The following is a 23,962-nucleotide window of genomic DNA, read 5'->3' on the forward strand; positions in this document are numbered from 1 at the left end:
CGACATGGATAGTGGGGGTATGAAAAGGTGCACTCGCCACGCTTCGGGTTGGCGTTGATAGTGGGGGTGGCGTGGGGGTGCATTTAACATTGTAAGCACCCATTAGGGTGCTTATACAATTAAAAATCTTATATGGGGGACAATTAACATTGAAAGCAACCATTAGGGTGCTTATACAATTTAAAATCTCATCTCATCTCATCGTATGCCATATACAATGGTATACAATTTTTAATTGTATAACATCGGGTCCCATCGCAGCACATCTCATCTCATTGCATACCATATTAAGCCTTATGGTATGCAATGCGATGGGCGCCGTGATAATACACAAGTACCAACATTTTTTCTTACTGTACATTCACTTGCTGGAAAGCTGTGCCATTTGCTTGACTCTGCTCCCCAGGCTGAATATTGCCAGTCAGCCCCTGAATCAAATGAGTATAGATCACAGGTTCTCAAAGTTGGTCCTCAGGACCCTACACAGTGCATATTTTGCAGGTCTCCTCATAGAATCAAGTGAAATAATTAGCTCCACCTGTGGATCTTTTAAGATGTGTCAATCAGTAATGAGTGCTTCTGTCAGGTGACCTGGAAAACGTGAATTGTGTGGGGTCCTGAGGACCGAGTTTAGGAACCACTAAGGATCACCTCTTATTGTGGTTCACTCGCAAAGGCAAATTCCTTCTCAAATGGACAAAACCATGTGCACTGCAGGGGGGCAGATGTAACATGTGCATAGAGAATTAGATCTGAGTGAGTTATTTTGTTTATGTGCAGGGAAAATGCTGACTGCTTTATTTTTAAACTGCAATATAGATCTCACTTTGCAGTAAAACCCCACCCAAATCTAATTCTCTCTGCACAAGTTACCACTGCCCCACCTGCAGTGCAAATGGTTTTGCCCATTTGAGAAGGAATTTGCCATAAACCATTGTTGAAAAAACTATTGGAAAAGATATACAGACAATAAAAAATCAGTATAATATATACAATACCAAATAATATATATATATGGCCTGCACTGACCATTATTACACTGAATTGGCTTTCATGTATGTTTCACTAAAACCACTTTCTATTGCGCCCATATTCAATAAAATGAATTACTCAGGAGATTCATAAGTAGGGCAAAAAAATGAGCTCTTTTTTATATTATTAGGATTCTTTTATACTTCACACAGAGGATTGGATCTGAGTGCTGTTTTACATGACAAAAAAACAGTCTCTGCTGAAAAAAATCGAGTTGCTTTTAGAATGGCAAAGCTTTTATTATTGATTTTTTTTCTAGCTAAAATGTTGGTGTGTTTGTTTACTATCCCTTGAGAACCGTACAAAGCTAAAACATAAAAATAAAGCAAGTTAGAAGGAAATCTTGCTACAGTACAACTATAAAGTCTCCTGATCTCTACATAGCATACTGTAGGTCTTCTTTCATCACTATCAATAATCTACTTGAATAAAGTACCCACGGACATTGCAAATTATACTTCTGTGAACCCCATCCTCGCATTAAAGCATGAAACTCACCCACATACTATCTCCCCATTTAAATATCCATCAGTTTAGAATTTGAAGCAGAGAAGGCAAACATCCTGGATATAGCATTGAAAATCTCTCAACTTTATTTACCTGGGTAGTACCTAGCCAGTCCAGTTGCACTTCCAAACACTTGCCAAAGAAGGGTTTTATCTTCATTTGAATTCTCCTTAAACACTTCATCTAATGCAGCAGTCCAATTCAGTTCATTCAACACTATGGTAGCTGGAAAAAAAAAACATTTTGCAAATATATTCATTATTAAATCCTCTTCACAATTATGAATAGCATTAATTCTGAGACATGATAATTACAGTATCAATAAGTAATATGCGTGGACACAGTACAAAGCTTGCATCAAGGTTCTTCAGGATGGTCATTAGAGCAGAAAAAGGTTCAAATGAAAAACTAATATGAGAAAAAGACAAGAATAAGGACACTGTGAAATGGGGGTATTATTAGCCTTTAAAGCAGATTGGGGAATAGCTTCACAACACAGTGCTCATTAGTGTAAAGTAACAAGAATTTCATGTTTATGGATGTGATCACTCCCAGAAAGATCAGTTATGTGACTATGAATATTCATGCGTTGGGTCAGTTAAACAGTGAACTGGAGGTATGAGGAAATTTGTATTCAGCAGCATGAACAGATAAATGTTCTGTGGTCAGTTACCTAGAAATGGATAGTTACATAAAAGTCTGATATAGCATATTCTTTCATTTTGATATTTTTGATTTGTTATTTTACATTAAGAAAAATCATATTTTTTTTTGTTATTGAGTAGAGTAGAGTAGACTACACTCAAACGACTTACTCATTTATTTTGATAGGGGTGCAGATTTCTATAAGATCAGGCAGCCCAATCTCTCATTGATGGGTTCAGTTGCATCCAAACTGTATTAAAGTATTCAGATTATTTGTAAAATATATTCAATATATTTGTAGTTTTGATCCATATCCTGGCTTTAATATATGTTTGTAATAAACAATGTCTGTACGACTGCTTAGAATATTGCCCCTTCTATGACCACTACTTGCCCAACATTAGCTCTGAATTTCATGTTGACTATTCTCCTAACTAAAGGAAATCTTGATATACAATACAGATAGAACCATCCTCATCTAGCCCTTTTATAGGATTAAGTGAGACAGAGCTGTTGGATTTAATCCTATGATAATCCCCTACTGTATTGTTCTATGTATTGTATTGCAGCTGAGAACAATAGGCCTTGGTGAGCCATGGCTCTCCAGAGAAGGCTAGATGAAGAAGGCTCCATCTGTATGCTCCAGACTACTTACATTTTGTTCATTCCTTATATTATTTATTTGTAGGAAGAAATCTGTTCTCTTAGTATTATACCTTTCTGTACCTTACACTACCTTTTGTGCAAGAGTCAAAACATGAAACCAAATACTCCCATAGTTCAAAAATTCTGAAGAAAAACACCTGTAAGTCCACCTACATATATGCTTAATTGTTAAGTTGAGGAAAAACTTCTAACTTTCCCCTATATTGAAATGATACTTGGTTTGGTTGGTTAATTCAAACATGTTTAATTTAACCAATGTATTGGAATGACCAACTCCTGTTGGAGTGTAGGGATCCCAGATTTTATTGAAACATTTAAATGTATAACAGAGAAGGCTATGGTTGCTCTACTCAATAAGAAAAAAATAATTAATAACAGCGGTCATGGAAAGTTGTGGTTATTTCTTCCAGTCACAGACAATTTGACACTTGGCTGCCAATGTGGCAAATCAGTATACTGTATCAGATATTCTAGCAATTTAATAGAATGACAGAATATGATTAAAGGGTCTTTGGACAGATGGCTTGTAACCTTGTGGGGACCATATAACATTTTCTGTAGATTTGAGAAGTGTTCTCTTTTACAACAATGTTTAAAAACATTGTTCATTAATAAAAGTTAGTCAAGACTGACTTATTTTGGGCAGAGATGTCCGAATTTGGGGTGGACACTGATGTCAGTTAGCGACAGCATCCAGCCCCGAGCAGGCATTTACCCGCCTGCGTTCGAAGGGTTATGCCCAGCATTTTCATGGGCGCACCCACAATTTTTGTGTGCACACTCATGAAACACTGGGAGTACTCCTGCGCCCACCCCCAGCCCTCCTTTGGCATGTGCAAACCCCGAACCTAGGGGACATGAAAGAATTTGGACCCTAACAAACATGTCTGAATTGGTCCCATAGTGAAAATGTCAACATTTAAAATATAAACATCTAAGTGCAATGTGGACATGGTTCTTATTGCCACGTTCCAATTTTAGGTTATGAAAAATGCAAATGCTATTATTTCATAACTACAATGTAATAATCGGTAAACATTATACAGTTAGAAAGGCACGGGGAACCGTCGGCCCTCCACATGTTGTTGAAATAAGCATCCCAGCATGCCCTACTACAGTTTTGCTATTTGACAAGCTAAAATTGTTGCATGGCATGCTGGGATGTATAGTTCAACAACAGCTGGAGGGCCGAAGGCTCCCCATCCTGCATTAGGACATATTGTAGGCCATATTTAAAATGCAATTTCAAGTAAATATGACCTACGGTAAATGCTGTATTTGTATAGATAACCTTTTAGTTGTGAAATAATAATAATGTACTGTATGTCAACTGTGATAGGGTTTATCGCAACAGTTGTGACAATTTATTTATGATGTGGCAAATAATTATAAATATAATTAGTTAGCACTACATTTTCCATCCGGGGGAGACAATGATTTGTATTTTTTGACAGCTAGGGAAATAACTGACATGAAAGGATCAGTGTTTGCACACCTGAATTCTCTCAGTAGGCAACCTGTGACAGCAGAGCCTGCTCCAGGCCTAATAGCGCCCTGAGCAAGAACATTTTTAAGCCCCCCCCCTTTAACTTTATAACAAATACTGTATGCATATGTTACCAGTTACTGATATGCCCCCACAGTGCTGCCTGTTACACATATAGTATGAGGGCCCTATAGTGCTGCCAGTTACATGTACTGTATGCCGGGGCCCATAGGGCTGCCAGTTGCACATACTGTATGCTGGGCCCCATAGTGCTGCCAGTTACACATACTGTATGCCGGGTCCCACAGTGCTGCCAGTTGCACATACTGTATGCCAGACCCCATAGTGCTGCCAAGTTACACATACTGTACACCAGGCCTTACAGTATTTTGCAGCTGCCTACTGGCAGCTGATTTAAAATTGTGGCCGCCTAATGGCCACCCTTAGGAGTTGGCATCCAGTGCGGCCACTCCTAAGGAACGTGCCTCCAGCCAGCCCTATGTGGCAGTTTAGCTATTGCGGAATTACATGTGCCAGCAAGCCATGTAACAGTTTTAGCATGTGCAGCTCCACAGCAGCTGGATTGCCACAGGTTTCCTGCCCTGTGCACATATGTACACATATATTTATATGACAATTAGGCACACCAGACAATGTGGCTGGCGATACAAGATCAGTGTTTGCTCATGTACAGGGCTCTTCACCTCAGAGGGACACTGTCTTTATCCATCATGAATGGTCACCATTTTATCTTTCTAGACATTATGACAGGCTACTTCCCCTGGAGAAGTTTGAGCCATTTGTTAAAATGGAGGATGACAGGCTGTGATACAGAAAATTAAGCTGGGTACAAACTATGCGATCGTTCACAATTTCCCCTGAACTCCCACAGCTCCAAAATGAATGATATTGTACATACACACTTTAACATACACTAAAGATAAAGATATATTTGCTTTTACCACTGACCATCTTGTTTTATGAAAAAACACTGAACAATATGCAATTAGTCTTAAGCTGCCCATACACGCTGCGATCCCGGTGTGCGTTCCGGGCTTAAATAGCATCCATCACATCACATTGCATGCCTTGTGCATGTAATGCGATGCGATGTGATGAAAAGCAAGTACAAAAAGTATGTGCAGCACATACTTTTTGTACTGTGCGATGAGGTGCCGCGGGAGTGCGCACCTCAAAGCACACATCGCACCGCCAGGAATCGCAGCATGTATGGGCGGCATAAGAGGACATAGGGAAAACTGACTGCATGTACATATGACAGGGGGGAGCAATAACGAACTGCAGGAGTGTACATCGATAACAATACAGGGTGTATTGTAGTGCAATTTTAGACTGGCTTTGGTCAAAACCATTCGGATCGTTAAATTTGTATGTGAGTCAATGTTTAGATATTTTTTGCAACCATAAGGGCAGTCTAGAACAGTGTTTCCAAATACAGTACGAATAGACTCAGAGGTTTGGGAAGATTATGGACAGTATAAGCTGATCAATTAATTTACAGAGTTACAAAAGTGCTTGTAAGGGAGGGGTTTATTTGGACAAGATAAAATGTAAAAACATACAGTATTGCGCAACTTGTCAGACGGAACTTGCCAAAAAAAAAAAAACAACACAAGTTTTTGTCAGAATATGGAAAATGAACAGATGAAAAAATACTTTCTCACCAATCAAAGCCAAAACTAAAAAGCCTGCCCCGTAAAGCTTACTTGATCCAGGGTTGACAAATCAGGGCAGGTGTGAGTTTAATCTATTTCGCAAGACCTTGACAAAAAGATTGATGTCGTCTCAAGACATTAATTATACCCATGACAAAATTAATTAATTTATTAACTGAAGCAAATCAAATCTTTATTTACCAACCTTGCTTGCAATCATCAATCTTCCTTAAGATTGCAATTAAGTGCAACCTAATAGGCAAAGTATGATGGGGCCATTACAATCAGACACTGGGTTTTGTGCTACTTTTAAAAAGTTATGAGTGTCTTCAGCAACTGTAATTATGTGTCTTCAGGTGAATGGAAAATCTGTGTTTTTGGCTCATAGCAATAAATACAGATTTGTATCTTACATTACATTACTATAGAGAGAGGAACCCTAAATCCAGCAAACGTGTGTCACCAGAGACCGGGCTTCTATGAGACAGGCTTTGAAACTGGAAAGTGCTATCACAGTTAAAAACAGATGTAACCACACTCATCATTGCTGCTCCAATCGCCAGGTGCGACTTCAGTGGGGATTGGAGCAAGCCTGTACAGTAATTTGCTCACACGGCTCATAGAAAACATTGAGTGGTGATGTCATAACATAGCGACTTCGTAATGCGGGTGCGATCTTGGCAGGACAAACAAGCAAGAGCAGCCAAATCATTGCAATGATGAGTGTGGTTACATCTGGACATTGTTGGGAAGTCAATGGCAGCGTAAAAGTATATTTCTTAATGGTCATTTTGGAAGAAACAGAATATATTCTTCAACGCACTTTTCCTGATGACACATATTCTTACATTTGTTTTGTCAAACAACATATACAAATGACATGAAATATAAAATAGACATTAATACCATGCCACCCTTGGTGTGAAGGAATTGTATCAGAGTACCTATAACCATCAGGTAAAAGCAGAATCACCAACAGATTATCCTAGATGTAACCATACTAGGATAAAGTGGTTTTGAACAAAAAGATATACAGCATTTGAAACACACTAGACTGGGTTATTTCCTTCACTTGGTCTGCCTTTCTGATTCCATCTGCCCAGTCAACAAAGACGACTTAAGGCCCATACACACTGGGTGGCTTTTAGCTGAATGCAGCATAGTTAACTCGTCTGAGCTGCTTTCAGCTCGAAAGCCGCCCATTGTGTACAGGGCAGCGGTGAGTGCTGATGCGTGCTCCCACAAATTCGCTGGCCTGGCCGCTCATCTGCTGGTATTACCAACAGATGAGCGGCGGAGTAGTTGGCTTTCCATAGCATCCTGCTATGGAGAGTCATCACCCTGGGAAAAATCATTAAAACGGGCGCTAAACGCCTAGTGTGAATGCACTGAGCCTTTTTCAGCCCAGTGATTTTCCCCATTATTGCTATCCGTATGCGCTGGACAAAAACACCCAGTGTGTATGGACCTTTAGTATCATGAGACATCTGTAATCAATAGGAATAGCAGCTTGAGGGATATAATTCATTTCTTCCTAAAAATCTATCACTTTGTTTATTAGAGGTAATAACCTTTGTTGCTTGCTTCGGGTGATAGCTTCTGAATGCAAAGCTTTGTGTAGACTACTTTTATTGAAAAGGTTTGTCAGCTTTTTTTCCAGAAAAAGTTATCTATTCAAAAAAGTTTGCATTAGTAGTAGTATTACTATCATCTCCCTTTCACTATCACAGAATACAATAGAATTGTATTTAAGAATGAAACTGTATTAAAGCAAATTATTTGAATAACAGATTTTTTTATATTATTTTAACCCTAAACCTGTAAGTGTTTTATGTTCCAAAAAGAGCAAACCAGACCAAACGAACAGATACAGCAAGGCTTTTGTTACCACTTATGGGCAAAATGACTTAGCCAAAACTCAGCTGTTTAGAGATAAAAGTGGGTTTGCCTCTTAATTAATAATGTTCATTATCGTACATTATGATATTTGCAGTTTTTATTTTTCTCAACATTCCCTTTAGATCATCTCAATTCCAACCTAGCAACTAATGGGTCATACACATGGGGAGATGTAAGCCCTAATTCTAAGTGATCTGGCTAGATTGCTTAGAAATTAAGCATGGAACGCTCCGTGTGTATGCCCTCATAGCGATATACAGTACTAGCATAAACAATTCAAACTTTAGAGTTTCTTCACTGTGTTTCAGGCAGAAAAATACCCAATAAAACCCTGTATTGTAACTTTCATTCATAACATAATATTGCATTTCCAAATGTACAAAATTAACATTTTCTACTTTGGTCTGTAAGATTCTTTTATTACCTATATCAAAGCTTTCAATGTGAAATGCACCCCCATTGGCAACGCCACCCACATTATCAACGCCAACCCGAAGCGTGGCGAGTGCAGCGAGCCCGCGAGGGGCGGCGGTACGCATCCTCCGAACTTTTCATACCCCCACTATCCACGTCGGCGTGGAGTTGACTTTAGATAGTGCGGCGAGCGCAGCGAGCCACCGAGCCCAAAGCGTGGCAAATGGACATGGATTACTTTACATGTATTCTGCGTCCCCTCACGGGCCTCGCTGCGCTCGTCACGCTTCGGGCTTGTATTCCACGTCCCTTCGCAGGGCTCGCTGCGCTTGCCACGCTTCGGGCTATCCAAAATAAACTCTGCGTCGACGTGGTTTCACTCAAAACTATATACAGGTTGAGTATCCCTTATCCAAAATGCTCAGGACCAGAAGCATTTTGGATAATGTTTGATTCTGTATTTCGGAATATCTTCATATTTCAATGAGGTATCTTGCATTTAAGTTGTATAAACACATTAAACATATGAAATACACACATATATATTTTATTTGTGCATGAAACAAGGTTTCAAAACATAAAACAAAGTTTGTGTAAAATCTCAGAAAATAAATTTGAATGCTAAGCAATTATTTTCTTGCACATATTTAGTGCCAGTTACATATCATGTCCGCAGAAGTGCCAGTTACAGATGTCCCCAGCAGTGCTTTTAGCACACACACAATAAAAGTATATTTTGGAGACTTTGTTGTTTGGAATCATTTGGATAATGGATATTTGGATAATGGATACTCAACCTGTAATATAAATGTCAGAATAAACAAGATGCACAAATGAGATACAAATAGGAATTGTATCTCTTATGAAAATAAATAAAGAAATTACTATGTATATATATATATATATATATATATATATATATATATATATATACACATACACATACACCAAGCACCAATATATATTTGATCCAACACTGATATCTATCTTATTTAGACCAGGAACAGGGCAGTACCAAATTCCTTTTCCTCTTCTACTTCAACTGTAAAGCTGCAGCCAAAGACTTTCACCAGTAGAGGTCCCCAGTATGCATGCTAATAGTGTGGGCAGCTACACTACTTGTCAGCAGCCATAAAGCTTTATATACCAATTGAAAAGCTCTTCGTTAAGTTTTCCTCTTGTTTTTCTTTGGCTATTTTATTTTTTTTAATCAATACTGCTCAATAATGCAAAGTAGTAAACAATGGTTTACTATTATTTAAATATATTATTGAAGACAGTATGCTCAAGAATAAAAAATGGGTACTTGTTTCCTAGCACGGCGCCCATCGCATACCATACTTAGTGGTTTGCGATGCGATATTCATGTTAAATTAACAGGAGTGCTTGTACAATGAAATATTGCATAGCATTGCATGCCAGCAAATGGAATGCGATGCGATTTTTAACTGTACAAGCACCCTGATGAGTGCTTATAATGGTAAATGCCCCCATTGTCAACGCCACCCCCACTATCAATGCCAACCCGAAGCGTGGCGAGTGCAGGGAGCCTGCGAGCAGTGACGGTATGCAACCTCTGACCTTTTCATACCCCCACTATCCACGTCGACGCAGAGCTTATTTTGGATAGTGTGGCGAGCGCAGCGAGCCACCAAGCCTGAAGCGTGGCAAGCGCAGCGAGCCCTGTGAAGGGACGTGGAATACAAGCCCGAAGAATGACGAGCGCAGCGAGGCCTGTGAGGGGATGCAGAATACATGTAAAGTAATCCATGTCCACTCGCCACGCTTTGGGCTCGGTGGCTCGCTGTGCTCGCCACACTATCTAAAGTCAACTCCACGCCGACGTGGATAGTAGGGGTATGAAAAGTTCAGAGGATGCGTACCGCCGCCCCTCGCGGACTCGCTGCACTCGCCACGCTTCGGGTTGGCGTTGATAGTGTGGGTGGCGTTGCCAATGGGGGTGCATTTCACATTGAAAGCTTGTACAATTAAAAATCGCATTGCATGCATGCCGCTATACTGCATGTGATGCGATTGTATAAGGTGTACTACGATCAAAATTTTGGGCGCCGTGCTAAGAAACAAGTACCAAAAAATGCTATTAGCAACCATTCAAATTTGCACAATTTGTAGGGCCTCATTTACAGATTGAACAAAAGCACTCAATTTTTTTGTTCATTCGACCTGTTGTGACTTGCTACTTATTGCTTATTACTTATGGCTAGTTACCCTGCACCAACCGATTGGATTATTTTACTGAATTTTGAAAGCAGAATTCTAGTGATACTGCTGCCATTAATATCCAGTCCAGTCCTGTGATCCTACTGTACTGTAAGTCCACTCCAGAGATACTGCCTTTAAAGTCCAGTGATACTGCTGTAGTTCCAGTCCAGTGATAGTGCTGTACAGCAAGAGCAAGGGCATGCCCTACCCCCCAAGGGTAGGCAAGGCTCTTGCGCAGTGAAAAGGGGACACGGTCTAACATTATACCATACACCGTAATGCCCATTGCACATTTTAGCGAACTTTGTAATACCAATTCCACATAAAGCCACATGCCGTAATGCCAATTACACATAAGGCCACACACGATGCCCATTGCATACTATATAAGAAACTGTGATGCCCATTACATCCTATATAACAAACCGTAATGCCCATTACACATTTGACACATAAGTGCCACTTACCTACATGCTCGATGCCAGGGGCTTCATGCTCAATGCAAAGGGGGACTGAAATTGCTCTTTGCCAAGGGGGACTGAAATTTCTTGTTGCCAAGGGGGACTGAAATTGCTCGTTGCCAAGGGGGACTGAAATTGCTCGTTGCCAAGGGGGACTGAAATTGCTCGTTGCCAAGGGGGACTGAAATTGCTCGTTGGCAACAGCCCCCTCCTGGCTCCCTGCTGCCCGCACGATATATGGCTATAGAAGCAAAAGGTGAACAGCTCACTACGAAAAGAGAGAGCTGAGCCACACACTTTGTGGGTACTTGCACCAGTGTCTTTGGTGCTGCCAGTGCTTGGGAAGGTTGCACACCCCCGTTGGTCATACATTGGCATCCCCAATGTGACACTGGGGATAGGACAGTTTAACTTAGCTGCGTTGGTGGTGTGGTGGTACTGTCAGGTAGCACTTATGTAGTCCAGGTGGCAGCTATCCAGTGGCAGTGAGTGATGCTTCTGGCCTGCTCTTGCTGATGTTCTTAGAGCAGGGGGCACTGTCAAACTTCTCCTATGCCGCAGGGCAGTGCTGGTTTCTCAAGCCGGACTGATGCTGGTGTGCCCTGCTCCCCGCCGCTATTTTCGATTCAAGTTTTTTGCTGGACCGCTAGCCAATAGGGGCACACAGTCCAGCAGCCACCAATTGATTGGCTGCTGGACCACACGCGCCTATTGGCTAGCAGTCCAGCAAGAGAAGTGAATTGAAAATAGCAGCACGTCACCTGGACACAGCGAAGAACAGGGAGCTGGGAGCGGGCAGCTGGGAGTGGGCGGGGAAGCCAGCAGTGGACGGAGGAGTGGGCAGGGGAGAGGGCGAGCTGGCGGTGCAGGCACGGCTCTGGCGCCCTGTTATCTTCCGGAGCCCGTGCTTCGCCCTTGCTATGCCCCTGGTGCTGTATCCAGTCCAGTGATACTGCTGCAGTTCCAGTTCAGTGATAGTGCTTTATATTCCCTCCTACCTCCATGTTGGTTTGTATCTACCCAGTTTGTTTAATCACTGCTGTTTCCAATTGTAAAGTGCAAAGGTATATGCTGCTCTATATAAGAAACTGTAAATAAATAAAATAAATAAATATATATATATATATATATATACCCCTTCACTGGTAATCCCAGAAATTTTCCAGACTCTGCGCCAGTGCTAACACTGGCATTCCCGGAAAAATTACAGGATTGCCAGTGTCTCCGACTACATTCAGATTAGTCCCTGTCTCCAGTGGTTCTTACAATCTACTGTATATTCCCTACCACATGTACACACACACTCATTCATTCTAGGGTAAATTTTTGTTGGAAACCAAATAACCTACCAGTATATTTTTGGATTGTGGGAGGAAACTGGGGTACCCGGAGGAAAAATATAAAAACTCCACACAGAGCCATGGCAGGAATTGAACCCAAGCTCTCAGTGCTGTGAAGCAGTAATGCTAACCATTACACCATTCATGCTGCATATTTTACATTATTTCAGCACAAAATATACTTATTTCTAACATGTTAAAGATATAGCCACTTTAAGATGCAAAAATAATAATAGCCAATATGACTGTTTGGATTTATGGTAATGTAAATAGTTCTCTTGGAACACATGTGCAGAATATCTCTATATTGGTTTAAGCTGTTGGTGCTATTAAATCAGACCTGGGATATTTAGGGAAAGTTAATGAGAAACTAAATCTATTTCCTTATTTCCCTGACAAAATGTGTCTTATACCCAGAACTAACAATGATTAAAAAGGATCTACAGGGATTCCAAATATTCTCTTTGAAAGCAGTGCACAAATTAACTTCTCAGCAATAGGATTCCAATATAAGATCTGAAAAACATATGCAAATATAAAAGGCAAGTAGCATATTTTCTGGGTTCAGTCACTGGGATATAATTTAATCTCCATGTAAATGTTGAATTAATTAGATGGGGGACTACAGACACTCCAGATGTAATCTACGTAATCCTGTTGGTTATAAAAAAATGAATATCCTTTAGTTGGAAAAAAGTACTGAAAACTAAAGCAGAAATATCATTTTAAATATAATAGAAAATACTTCAAGATAAGGGCGATACAGCAAGGGCAGTGCTCTTATAACGGGCACAGTTTTATATCCACTATGATAGTTGCAAATTAAAAAAATCTAAAAACACTGAAATAAATATTCTTTGTCCTTTAATGCAGCAGGTAATTCATCTTTGGAAGGCTGGCAAAACTCTCTCACTTTGAACAAGCGCTCAATTAAGGAGTTGAGTGTGTTTCTCAACATTTTCAAAGAGTTCTATGGTGTTTTAATGTGATTAGCAACAAACCACTACTACTTGATCTTTAGACAGTGCTGGACAGTGATTCATTGATTTAAAAAGGTCATTTGGCCCAGTGGGTGAATGATGAAAAGAATTAAACAATTGAAATTATAGGTTTATTTTCAAAGTTTTCTGTTTTCTTGGCACAGACGTGAGGACAGCAACTTCTAGGCACACAATCAGTCAAATGCAGCATTCTAAATCACTGCAAACTTTTGATTTACTGATGCTACAAATACATAACATGTCTGGAAATTGTTAAGTCTCAATTTGTTTCTGTAAATTGAAAATGTAAATGCAAACTTTACAAAGCATATCCAGTCAGTATGATATTGTATTAAAGAGTTGAATAATATGCCTGACATAAATTAGGTTTTTATACTTTTCTTCTTAGCAGATTGTCATATTAGGGTAGAGGTGCCTCTACAGTATGTCTGTGAGTTGGCGGTTTCATATTTTGTCCAGAGATAATTACAGTTAGTCATAGCACCAATACTGACAGGCAAGAGTTTCTAGAAGATAAATTATCTCCTGTATACACAGGAGTTTCATAAGCCCTAATCCCAGGGGTGTTTTAAAAGAGGAGAGGCTCTATAGATAATGGTATGAGTTTGAACTCCTGGGTGCTGAAATGATTTCTATATCTGCAGCACTAGAACCTTGTGTTCCCCCCCAGTAACTACGAAACAATATAGAAAGTGGAAAATAAGGTAACTCTGTGTGCTGATCTAAAGCTGGTGAATGGTGAACCTATAAAATACACCTTCTCATTCGTTGTGTATAAGGGTGAAAACACACAAAAGAACAAGACTCTCTTTATCTTACATGTCTTCGCCTAAACAAAGCTATCCAATACATTAATTAATAAGGAACCATATGAAAGATAAGAGATCCAATATGGTATAGTACAGCCCAAAAATGCAAATTTATTAACACAATCATTTTAAAAATAAATGACAGAATAAACGTACAAAATGACACACTAACACTTTTTTTTTTTTAACTCCTAAACCTTTCAACGGTATAGATGGGAGTTTACCAGATGTCAGTTAATGAAAGTGCCTGTAGAATGGTCCTGGGTTCTCCGGAAAACCCGCTGTTGGGGTTATCAAATGCTGCAAGAATACAATCTTACAAATCTCCATGGATGTAGACAATATTGTTTTGTCAAGAGTAGATGTGAATGACTATGAACATTGCATGTATACAAATCAATTCAAGATTCTGCCTGTCAAATACATTTCTTACGGTACACGTCATAAATTATATTTCCATTGACAAGATAGTTTTACATGCTACATTTATAGCCAGATACTACAGGAAGTGTGGTGTCATTTGCTACAAATCAGTAAAATACATGTAAATGACAATCATACAAGGGTGAATACATAAGTCTGCAAACTGGTGAAAAAATAGATGTCTCCCCATAATGATTTTTGTATGTACTAGAGTTTTTAGTAGAACACTGTGGAAAATGACAGCACATTTATTTGTTTTATTTTTTATTTATTTTTTGCAGATATTAAATAAAATGGACAACATCAGTAAAAATTGAAAAATGCAAAGCAAAAATATGGAGAAACACCCCCTCACCCCTCCTCTCCTACATGCACACACACACAATGGTCTGGCCTTTAGTGACTCACGTGCACATCACATCGCACAGCACAAAAAATATGTCCTGCACATACTTTTTGTACTAGATTGCATCTTATTGCATTGTGATGCGATCTAATCCAAATTGCATACAATAAGTACCGTGTATGGGCACATCTAGGGTGAGATTTAATAGAATGAGAGATTCAGAAAGTGAGAGATTTGGTGAGAAATCTCCAGTTTTTTTAAAGCGGCAATCATTTACACTTCAAAATCAAACTGGTTTTGCAGTGTAAATGATTGCCGCTTTAAAAAAAACTGGAGATTTCTCACCAAATCTCTCACTTTCTGAATCTCTCATCCTATTAAATCTCACCCTTAGTCTTTTCAAAGCTAACAGAATGCATTTTGTGGGAAGACATTGCATCTGTTAATGAGTCATGATTGCTGTTCAGGACCATTTTGATGCCCAATCTATGGACTTTTAGTAAATTCTCCCCACAATATGACAAAAAAGTTATGGTTAAACACACTCTACTTATGTGGAAGGTACAGCAAAAATGAAGAGACAATCAGGAGTGATTATGCTGGCTGTGAGCCCACACACTCCCTGAAAGTAAATGTGACAGAAAATAAGCAAGTGTGAATCCTAAATGTAATTTCTCAATTTATGAGTTGATAAAATATACCTCCTAACAGTTTATTCCATGGGTATTGTGTGAAGAATTGAAGTATTCATGGTACAATTGTCTCTGCACATATTAGTGCAAATAATTAGCAATTCATTTTGTTGAACACTTCTCCAGGACCTTTATAAACCCATTTGGATTCCGTGATTCTCTGCCAATGTGATTCTTTACAAAGCAAAGTAAAAATGCAGATGGCATTTGCCTTGATATTACCAAAATGGGTTTCTTTGATGAGCACAATTCTGCAGCAATAAACCTGTTTCCGTAAATGGATCATAATAATGAATTATTACTAAGAGAAAGACATAAATGAACACTTGCTGTAAGCCATACTGGGTACTGACACACTACTGTACTTGTTAATAATAATAAAAAAATAGGAATCCTGATTATATTTGATACTTATTTGTAAGTAAAGTAGCATTTTTCCCTAAAGGGAAAGTATTCAATAATTAGTGAAGTATTGTACGCTATTAAGCTACTGTAGCTGCATTGTCACATTTGAAAATTGTTATAGGATAATAATAATAATAATAATAATAATAATAATAATAACAATTATTATTACTATATAATCCACATTTTTATTCTGTATGCGCTAATCTCAGTACTGGCTATGCAAGGGGATGTGATATGTATGTCTGCTCATCCTTCTCTTGTTTTGAATACCATTTTATAGTGGTAATACAGGTAGTCTAGCACTTCATCTGTTTCAGTGGACAACCAATATAAAACTAATCCACTCAATGTAACACTAAACAACCCACTGCTCCCTCTTAGACATTTCAGTTGTAGTTTAGTTTGTCTAAGTACCAAAATAACAAAATGTGTTAGATGTAAATATATCTGATTTAGAATTAGTAGTCACACAATGATTTTAGTGCTAGATATGAAATAGTAAAGCTTAACCAAGAGAAATACATGCTCCAAATATATGGATTCTCAGTAAAGTCATCGATGCATTTGGTCCCAGAGTGTACAGACATGGAATCTGAGCTCAGCTGTGAGGTAGGACAGAGCAGCAGAATGGGGTAGGGATACAATTGGATGGAAATTGGATGGAGCTACAGTATAATTTTGCACAGCGCTACCTTACTGCACATGCCCAGTATCATACCAGCTTCTAGCAAGTGGAGACAGCAGAGATGCAGTAATACATCTGATCTTTATTCAGAAAGACAGAGCTTTCTTGAAAGCTAAATAATATGTAATATTGCAATGAGGTCTTACTCACAGCACAACAGCATGTCAGATGTAAATTGTGCCCAATGACTGAGAACTCCACTGCAATGTCACGGACATGGCACAATCGAACACATGACACACACAAAAAAAAAAAGCATGCATAGATGCTCAGAAATTGACCCAAGCTCCACCCTCAATGCGACATCCTACTTTACTCTCCCCTTATGCCAGAAAATGACATCCCAATATCCTAATAATTCAGTGTCTGTTTGAACTGGCCTACATGATGTACTGGTGTTTATGTACTCCAGACCCAATGCAGAACAAAATAGCACATACACAATTTAAGATAAAGAAACAGTTCAAAAAGTAGTTCAATGTATGTTTGTTTAGTCAAGTTAATCCATCACCACTGTGACACTAGAAAGATGCTATGGGGGTGTTGGTTCTATCTGCGCAAATATGCTGTGCCTGGTTCTGATTGGCACATCAGAATCCAAATTATTGGCCAGGTATACTTGCGTATACTAGGAATTTGTTTTCTGTTTGCTGTGCAGCAGCCATGTGGGTAACAAGTAAACAGCATACAGTATAAACAATAAACAATATAAACAGGTGGGGGAACATGTACAGTCATATAGCAAGTTATTCCGAGGGGACAACGTGTTAGTTTTTGTGCAAAGGGTAATGGCGCGACTAGACAGTGAGGAGTTCATGAGTTCATGTGTCAACAGGTGAACCGCTTGAGGAAAGAAACTTTTTAGGCTTCTGGGGGACCTGGTGGGAATAGCCCTGTAGCGTCTGCCTGATGGCAGCAGGTTAAACAAGCCATGGCCAGGATGTAGTTGGTCCTTGACTATCTTCGTTGCCCTCTTTTTTGCTCTGGACCGGTACAGGTCCTGAACTGATTGGCACATGCAACAGCATTATTATTATCATTTTATTTATAAGGCGCCACAAGTGTTTCGCAGCACCGTACAATGGAACAGTACAGGGAGACAAACTTAACATTACAGTAAATGAATAACAAAAGAGGCACCTACTGTACTTCTGACTGCTATAAATGTGGCAGTACAAATGAAGACATTGTTCACTGCCTTTTGGGACTGCCCACAGGTTCAGGCCCTTTGGCTTGCTGTTCAGGATTACATCTCTACCCTTTTCAAAATTAGATTTACACTAAACAAACAGTGGGCATTCTGGGGTATATACTCTGGGGAAGATAAGGATACTGTTTCTAAGCGCAACCATTTGCTCTTAACAAAAATAGCTGCGGCTACAAAAAAAGACTATACTGTCCCAGCAGATATAACCTGACTGGACTGAGGCCACTCTATGCAAAGAAAAACTAACGGAGCAATTCTTTGATGTATGGCTTCCATATGTTCAAACCCTCTCAGTTGTCATGAAGGGTGCACTGCGTAATAGCTTTCGAACCACCTCTTTGTATGATTTGGAGTCGATTAGTAATGGCCCTCCATTCTAACTATGTACATGTGAGTGCTACTATTGTATAAGATATTGCTTTGTTTATACATCTCATGTTTTCTTTCTGCAACCACTTTTGTATTATGTTTTTGATATGTAATCAGTGGCGTAACTATAGCATCGCAGCCCCCGCGGTCGCGGGGGGGTGCTGTGCATGTGGGGGCGCCGGGGGCTGCGGTGCTATAGTAATACCCCCGCCCCCCATCCCCCGCAGGCTTACCTGCCTGCGCGTCCCAGCTCCCCCTCCTGGCTTCAATCAATTCTATGGAGACGGACCATGATAAAATGGCCGCCCCATAAAGCAGACAGTTCTGCGGTATGGGGGTAGCCATTTTATCGTGGTCCATCTGCATAGAATTAATTGAAGCCAGGAGGGGAGCCGGGACGCGCAGACAGGTAAGCCTGCGGCGATGGGGGGGGGGCACGGGCGGCCGGGGGAGGGGCCCCCCCATTAACGGCGGGGGGGCGCCCCAAAGAAAGCTACGGCACTGTATGTAATGTTTATTGTAATATGTTTCCCTGTCAATAAATGTATATACTATATAAAAAAAATATATGTAACTTTGTGTTATACCTACAAAAATCCTAATACATCCAAGACATAGAATTGTTACAAAAAAATTGCACTTTATTGTCTTTTAATTTTTTTTTTCAGTTCTATGTACTGTACTCCTCTAAAGGTAGATATGTACCTAATGGTTTACACAAGGTCCTCCATAAGTCAAACAACATCCGACACTGCAATACATCATATAATTAGCGGAATTTTTTGCATTGCTAGTTATATTATGATAAAGTAACTATTTAAAAGTTACTAACTATTTCCAGTTTACAATTTCTGTATATAAAAGAATTTAAAATATGTCCTTCTAATATGTCAATTGCTTTAAAGAGAACATAATGTGAATTCATTTGTGCATCAGTGACATTACACATTCACTTACAGTATAAATAATGTTGCCATCATTGTTTGAATATAGTTATTTAAATAACTAAACAAAAGAAAATGTTTTCAGGCTTCAGATTTTTAATCACAGAAATTCAGCAATTCATGTAGTGAAAACGGGTTACTATGCAACATTATTTGAAATAATGTTAGGTCAGAACATATTCAATGCAAGCACAAAGACTGGCATGAATATCTCTCTCTTCAACTTACACAACAAAGGTGTTTGGAGGGCAAGCATTGTACATTTATAATAGGATACCAGGGTTATACAATTAGTCACTGTACATATTTTACATGTCCATGAAGATACAATCTAATATCAATGTCATTTTGTTTGTATCAAGGTTTGACTCTCATTTTTAGATATATTAAAGGGACAAAAAATATATAGTTCAGTGTTTAACCCTTTGAGTGCCAAGTGAATTTGTCAAAATAGGTGTGAAAATGGCCAAGCAAACCTTTTTATGTATCATAATGACCTGTAATGTTTATCTTACAGTACAGTACAGTATATAGGAAATATAATCTTTCTTTACACAAAAATTGTATTTGATTTAATATAACAAATGTAAGCGATGCTGGCATTTTGTAGCAGATACTTTGCGCATCTCTCACAGAGATGTTGGCACTCAAAGGGTTAATGCACCATATATAGGCCAAACCATAATTACAACCACCCATTAAGGGTTTTTTATTGACAATTTATCAAGATTGTTTAGCCAGCACAGTGCTTGCATGACATTGCTGTCTTGGCGTACTCATTCTAAGTCCTGGTTTACTGCAGGCGCAAGAGGACATTGGGGTCTAATTACTAAGTCTTGAATAAAGATAGAACAGACATAACGTACCAACTAACCAACCAACAAGATCCTAACTGTCATTTTTAACAGCCTGAAACTTATGAACTGATTGGATGTTTGTCTCTATCCACTTAAGCTCTCTCCAGGGCTTAGAAAATTGTATTATACAGTATACAGTGCATCCAGAAAGCATTCACAGTGCTTCGCTTTTTCCACATTTTGTTTTGTTACAGCAGTGAATTTGAAACTTTTTACCTTGCGGCACACTAACTAAAATTTTAAAATTGCCAAGGCACACCATGAGATCCCACAGGGTAAAACACATTGGCCCCCACAGGAAAAAAATAAAAATTTGGCCCCCATATAAAAAACAATCACCCTGTTCCCCACAGGTAACAAATATAAAATTAATTGGCCCTTTACATGAAAAGAAGATACCAGTAAATAACAGTTGAACTGGTAGTGGCTGTAAACTGGTTTGGGCATCTCTTGGGCACACTTGAGAACAGCTCAAGGCAGACACTAGTGTGCCGTGGACTAAATGGACTAAATTCCATTTTCCCTAAAAATTCTACACACAATACCCCACAATGTGAAAAAAGTTTTTGGGAAATGTATTAAAAATAAAAAAATAAGAAATCACATGTACATAAAAAAATAAGAAATCACAAATACATAAACAAACCTGGCCCCGCTCATCACCAGACCAATACATCACTACAATGAAACATGGTCGTGGCAGTAGTGCTTTGGGGATGTTTTTCAGTGGTAGGAAATGGAAGACTAAGGGGGATATTCAATCTCCGGCGAGCACCTCCCACCGGGGAGATGCCCGCCGGGCCCTATTCAATGCTGTCTTCCCCGACAGCATTGAGCAGGGTATCTCGGCAGAACGAGCCCGACATCACAAGCTGTCGGGCTCGTTCTGCCGTGAACAGCCGGGAAGTGACAAGCTGCCGGCTGCATCTCGCCTCTTCCCGGCCGCAACTCGCGGCCACGCCCCCTTTTCGCTCCCTGGCAGGCGGGACATTGAATCCCGCCTGCGTGTTCTCGGTCGAGCTGACCGAGAACGGGACTGGGTCACGGCGGTCGAGCAAGCTCGACTGCCGTGACCCTGACATTGAATACCCCCCTAAACAGGGTACAGGGAATAGAAGAATGTGCACAGACATTGTACTGACTGGATAAAAACCTGCTCCAGAATGTACACATTTTCATTCTGGATCCCGTCCTGTTCGATCATGAGCTGTTTATCCAACTATTAACATTGACCCTCAAATAAATTATTTTTTGTTTGATGGTGCTTATTATTTGCAGCTAAGAGGGTGTGCCACCGGGTCATCCGTAGCCCCCTCTTTTGCTAATATTTTTATGTTCTTTCAGGAAGAAAATATGTTTTTCAATAATCCAGATATGAGGGATCATCTATTAATGTTCACCCGCTACATTGATGATATCTTCATCTTGTGGATGGGTGGATAAGAGTCCTTGACTAAATTAATGGCTGACATCAACACAGGTACTTCCACTACTAAGTATAGAGCTTTGTGGAGTACTTGAGATATTCACTTTCTGGATGTCACTGTTTCTATTAGATCCAATAGGATTAGCACTGACGTTTTCTTCCAAGATGTCGACAGGAACACCTATTTGATGGCATCAAGTCCTCATCCACCCACATTAAAATGCGGTTTACAGCTGTCACAAATGAGGAGTGTCTAGACACTCTTATAGCTAAATTTGTCGCTAGAGTGTATGATTATACCACTCTATTGAATCAAAAACAGCAGGTTTTGGGCATGAACAAGTCCCAGCTGTTTACCCCTAAAAAAAGAGATTCATCTGCGGTACTACCTTGGTCCAGTGCCTTCACAATGGCGAGTCCAGTGATCTGACACATTACTAATGCTCTTTGTCCAATCATTAAAACGACACTGATTTACCAAGGTTGAATACAATTAGACCATTGGTAGCTTTTAGAAGGGTGTCTAATTTGAGGGATTGTCTGGTGAAGACAGCTATTACTGGCAGAGGCAATCCAAAACCACCTAATACATATATCAACCCTCAGGGATGTTACAGTTGCATTTACTGTGTGACTTTCAAGCATTTAGGTGTTTACAAACAATTTAAACATCTTCATTCAAATAAAGTTTTTGACATTGGGTATGTTTTGACATGCAAGATGTCATAAGTTGTATATGTGATTTTGTGCCCATGTGGCCTGTATTACATCGGGCAGTCAATTCGCCCATTCAGGGATCAAATGGCGGCACACCGGTCGGCCATAAACCTCTCTATTATGGGACAGGATGTGCACACCATTTCAAAAGTAAGGGCCATCTGATTTCTGGACTCAAATATTTTATGATTGACCATGTGGTTGAATCAATGCTTGGTGGTGACAGGGCCAAAAAGTTGTTGATCAAGGAATCAGAATGGAATTTTAGATTAGGTGCTATTTACCCTAATGGCCTGAATGAAAAAATCATTTTGAATAGCCTTTCATGATTCAGTATTAGTCCTTACCTCTGATATATATTCTCTATTTTCAATGCATTATTTGTTCATGTCTAACTGTTCTTTACATTACATTACACATGATCAACGTAATTGCCCAGATGCCATCCTGTGTACTACGGTTAGGGGTAAAATTCATAGATGATGGCGGCACTCAAAGGGTCTTGTAAGTAAATAACAATTTAGATGCACCAAATTTTTAGTTTACTTTTAAACTTTCATCAGGAGACTAAAACAGTGAACAAGTACAAACATTTATGATCACCCAGTGCAAGCCCTCCTCATGCAGCTTTGCCACCCAAAGAGAGGTTTGATGTTATCACAGACGCCGCGCCAGTGATGTGTCAAATGTCAATCAAAAAAACAAAGTAAACTAACTACCTTCACCACAGTATAATGCGTGAACAAGGCATAATAGAAACAATTAAGTCCAAGTATGTTACAGCACTATAGATTCAGGGGAAAACAATGTACAGTTACAATAAGAAACATATTAAATACATTGTGACTGTAGAGATCCTGTTGCCATAGAAACTGCATACAAAGAGTAGAGGGGGACTACATAATTACAAATACACTGTATATACAGCGGTAAGTATTTTATTTTAAATGACAAGCCATGTAATGCGGTAGTCACTATCTTGGCAGAATATTCAGGCTATGTAATAAGTGAAAACCTCAGTGTGCACCAGACTGCTGTATGTCCAAGGTGTCAGGCGTTGGAGTTGTAAAACCTTAGGGTAAAATACTGTCCCCCGAACATGTATGTCCAGTGTGGGAATGAACGTGAGGCATGCTGTGGAGTAGGTATAATCGTGAAGCATGTTTTGCGCACCAGACCTCTGCTGCATACGGACCAAGCTTCCTGTATCAGGGACAGTGATCAGGTCCAGCTGCTAGTGGGGTGCCTAACTGCACAGAAATATCTGTGAAACATGCAATGTGAGCTGGACTGTTGTAACTTGAAAACCGGGCTATCACGACTATATCAATCAAAAAGAGAACATTGGGGCTTATTCTGGTTCAGCCTTGCGCGTCCACCAAACCCCACCTTGACGACCATCGAATGATGTGGAAGGCACACGCACATCTAAGGTTGATCAGAGCAACCTTAGATGTGCGTGCACATTCTGAAGGAAGTGGGTGGGCAGCTGACATCCAGTAATGTCGGCTACCCACCCCTGGCGCCCATGTCACTGGGTGATATTCATAGGAATGGTCAGCGTTTCCATGGGAACACCCTCCCCCCCTCCCCCACTGGCTGCAATGTTGGGTCCGTGCACCCGGAGAACAAACATCATCAAAAAACATCACGCTCGCATGCAAATTTGCATGAATAAGGTCCATTATGTAAACACACTCAGTGCTCCACTGTATTTCTTGCTGTGGAC

The 23,962-nt window shown here is 39.8% G+C and overlaps 1 protein-coding gene across 6 annotated transcripts in view; it reads right to left on the reverse strand.

Annotated features, from left to right (window-relative positions):
• CACNA2D1 (calcium voltage-gated channel auxiliary subunit alpha2delta 1) overlaps positions 1–23,962 on the reverse strand; it is a 657,865-nt gene that overhangs the window by 215,656 nt on the left and 418,247 nt on the right. For all 6 annotated transcript variants that reach the window (XM_083183071.1, XM_083183072.1, XM_083183070.1 and 3 more), the window contains exon 7: positions 1,633–1,764. In XM_083183071.1, coding sequence (XP_083039197.1) covers positions 1,633–1,764 — 132 coding nt within the window. The remainder of the gene's footprint in view (positions 1–1,632; positions 1,765–23,962) is intronic.

Source organism: Crinia signifera, chromosome 4 (assembly GCF_055691185.1).
Source record: "Crinia signifera chromosome 4, ASM5569118v1, whole genome shotgun sequence".
Lineage (NCBI taxonomy): Eukaryota > Metazoa > Chordata > Amphibia > Anura > Myobatrachidae > Crinia > Crinia signifera.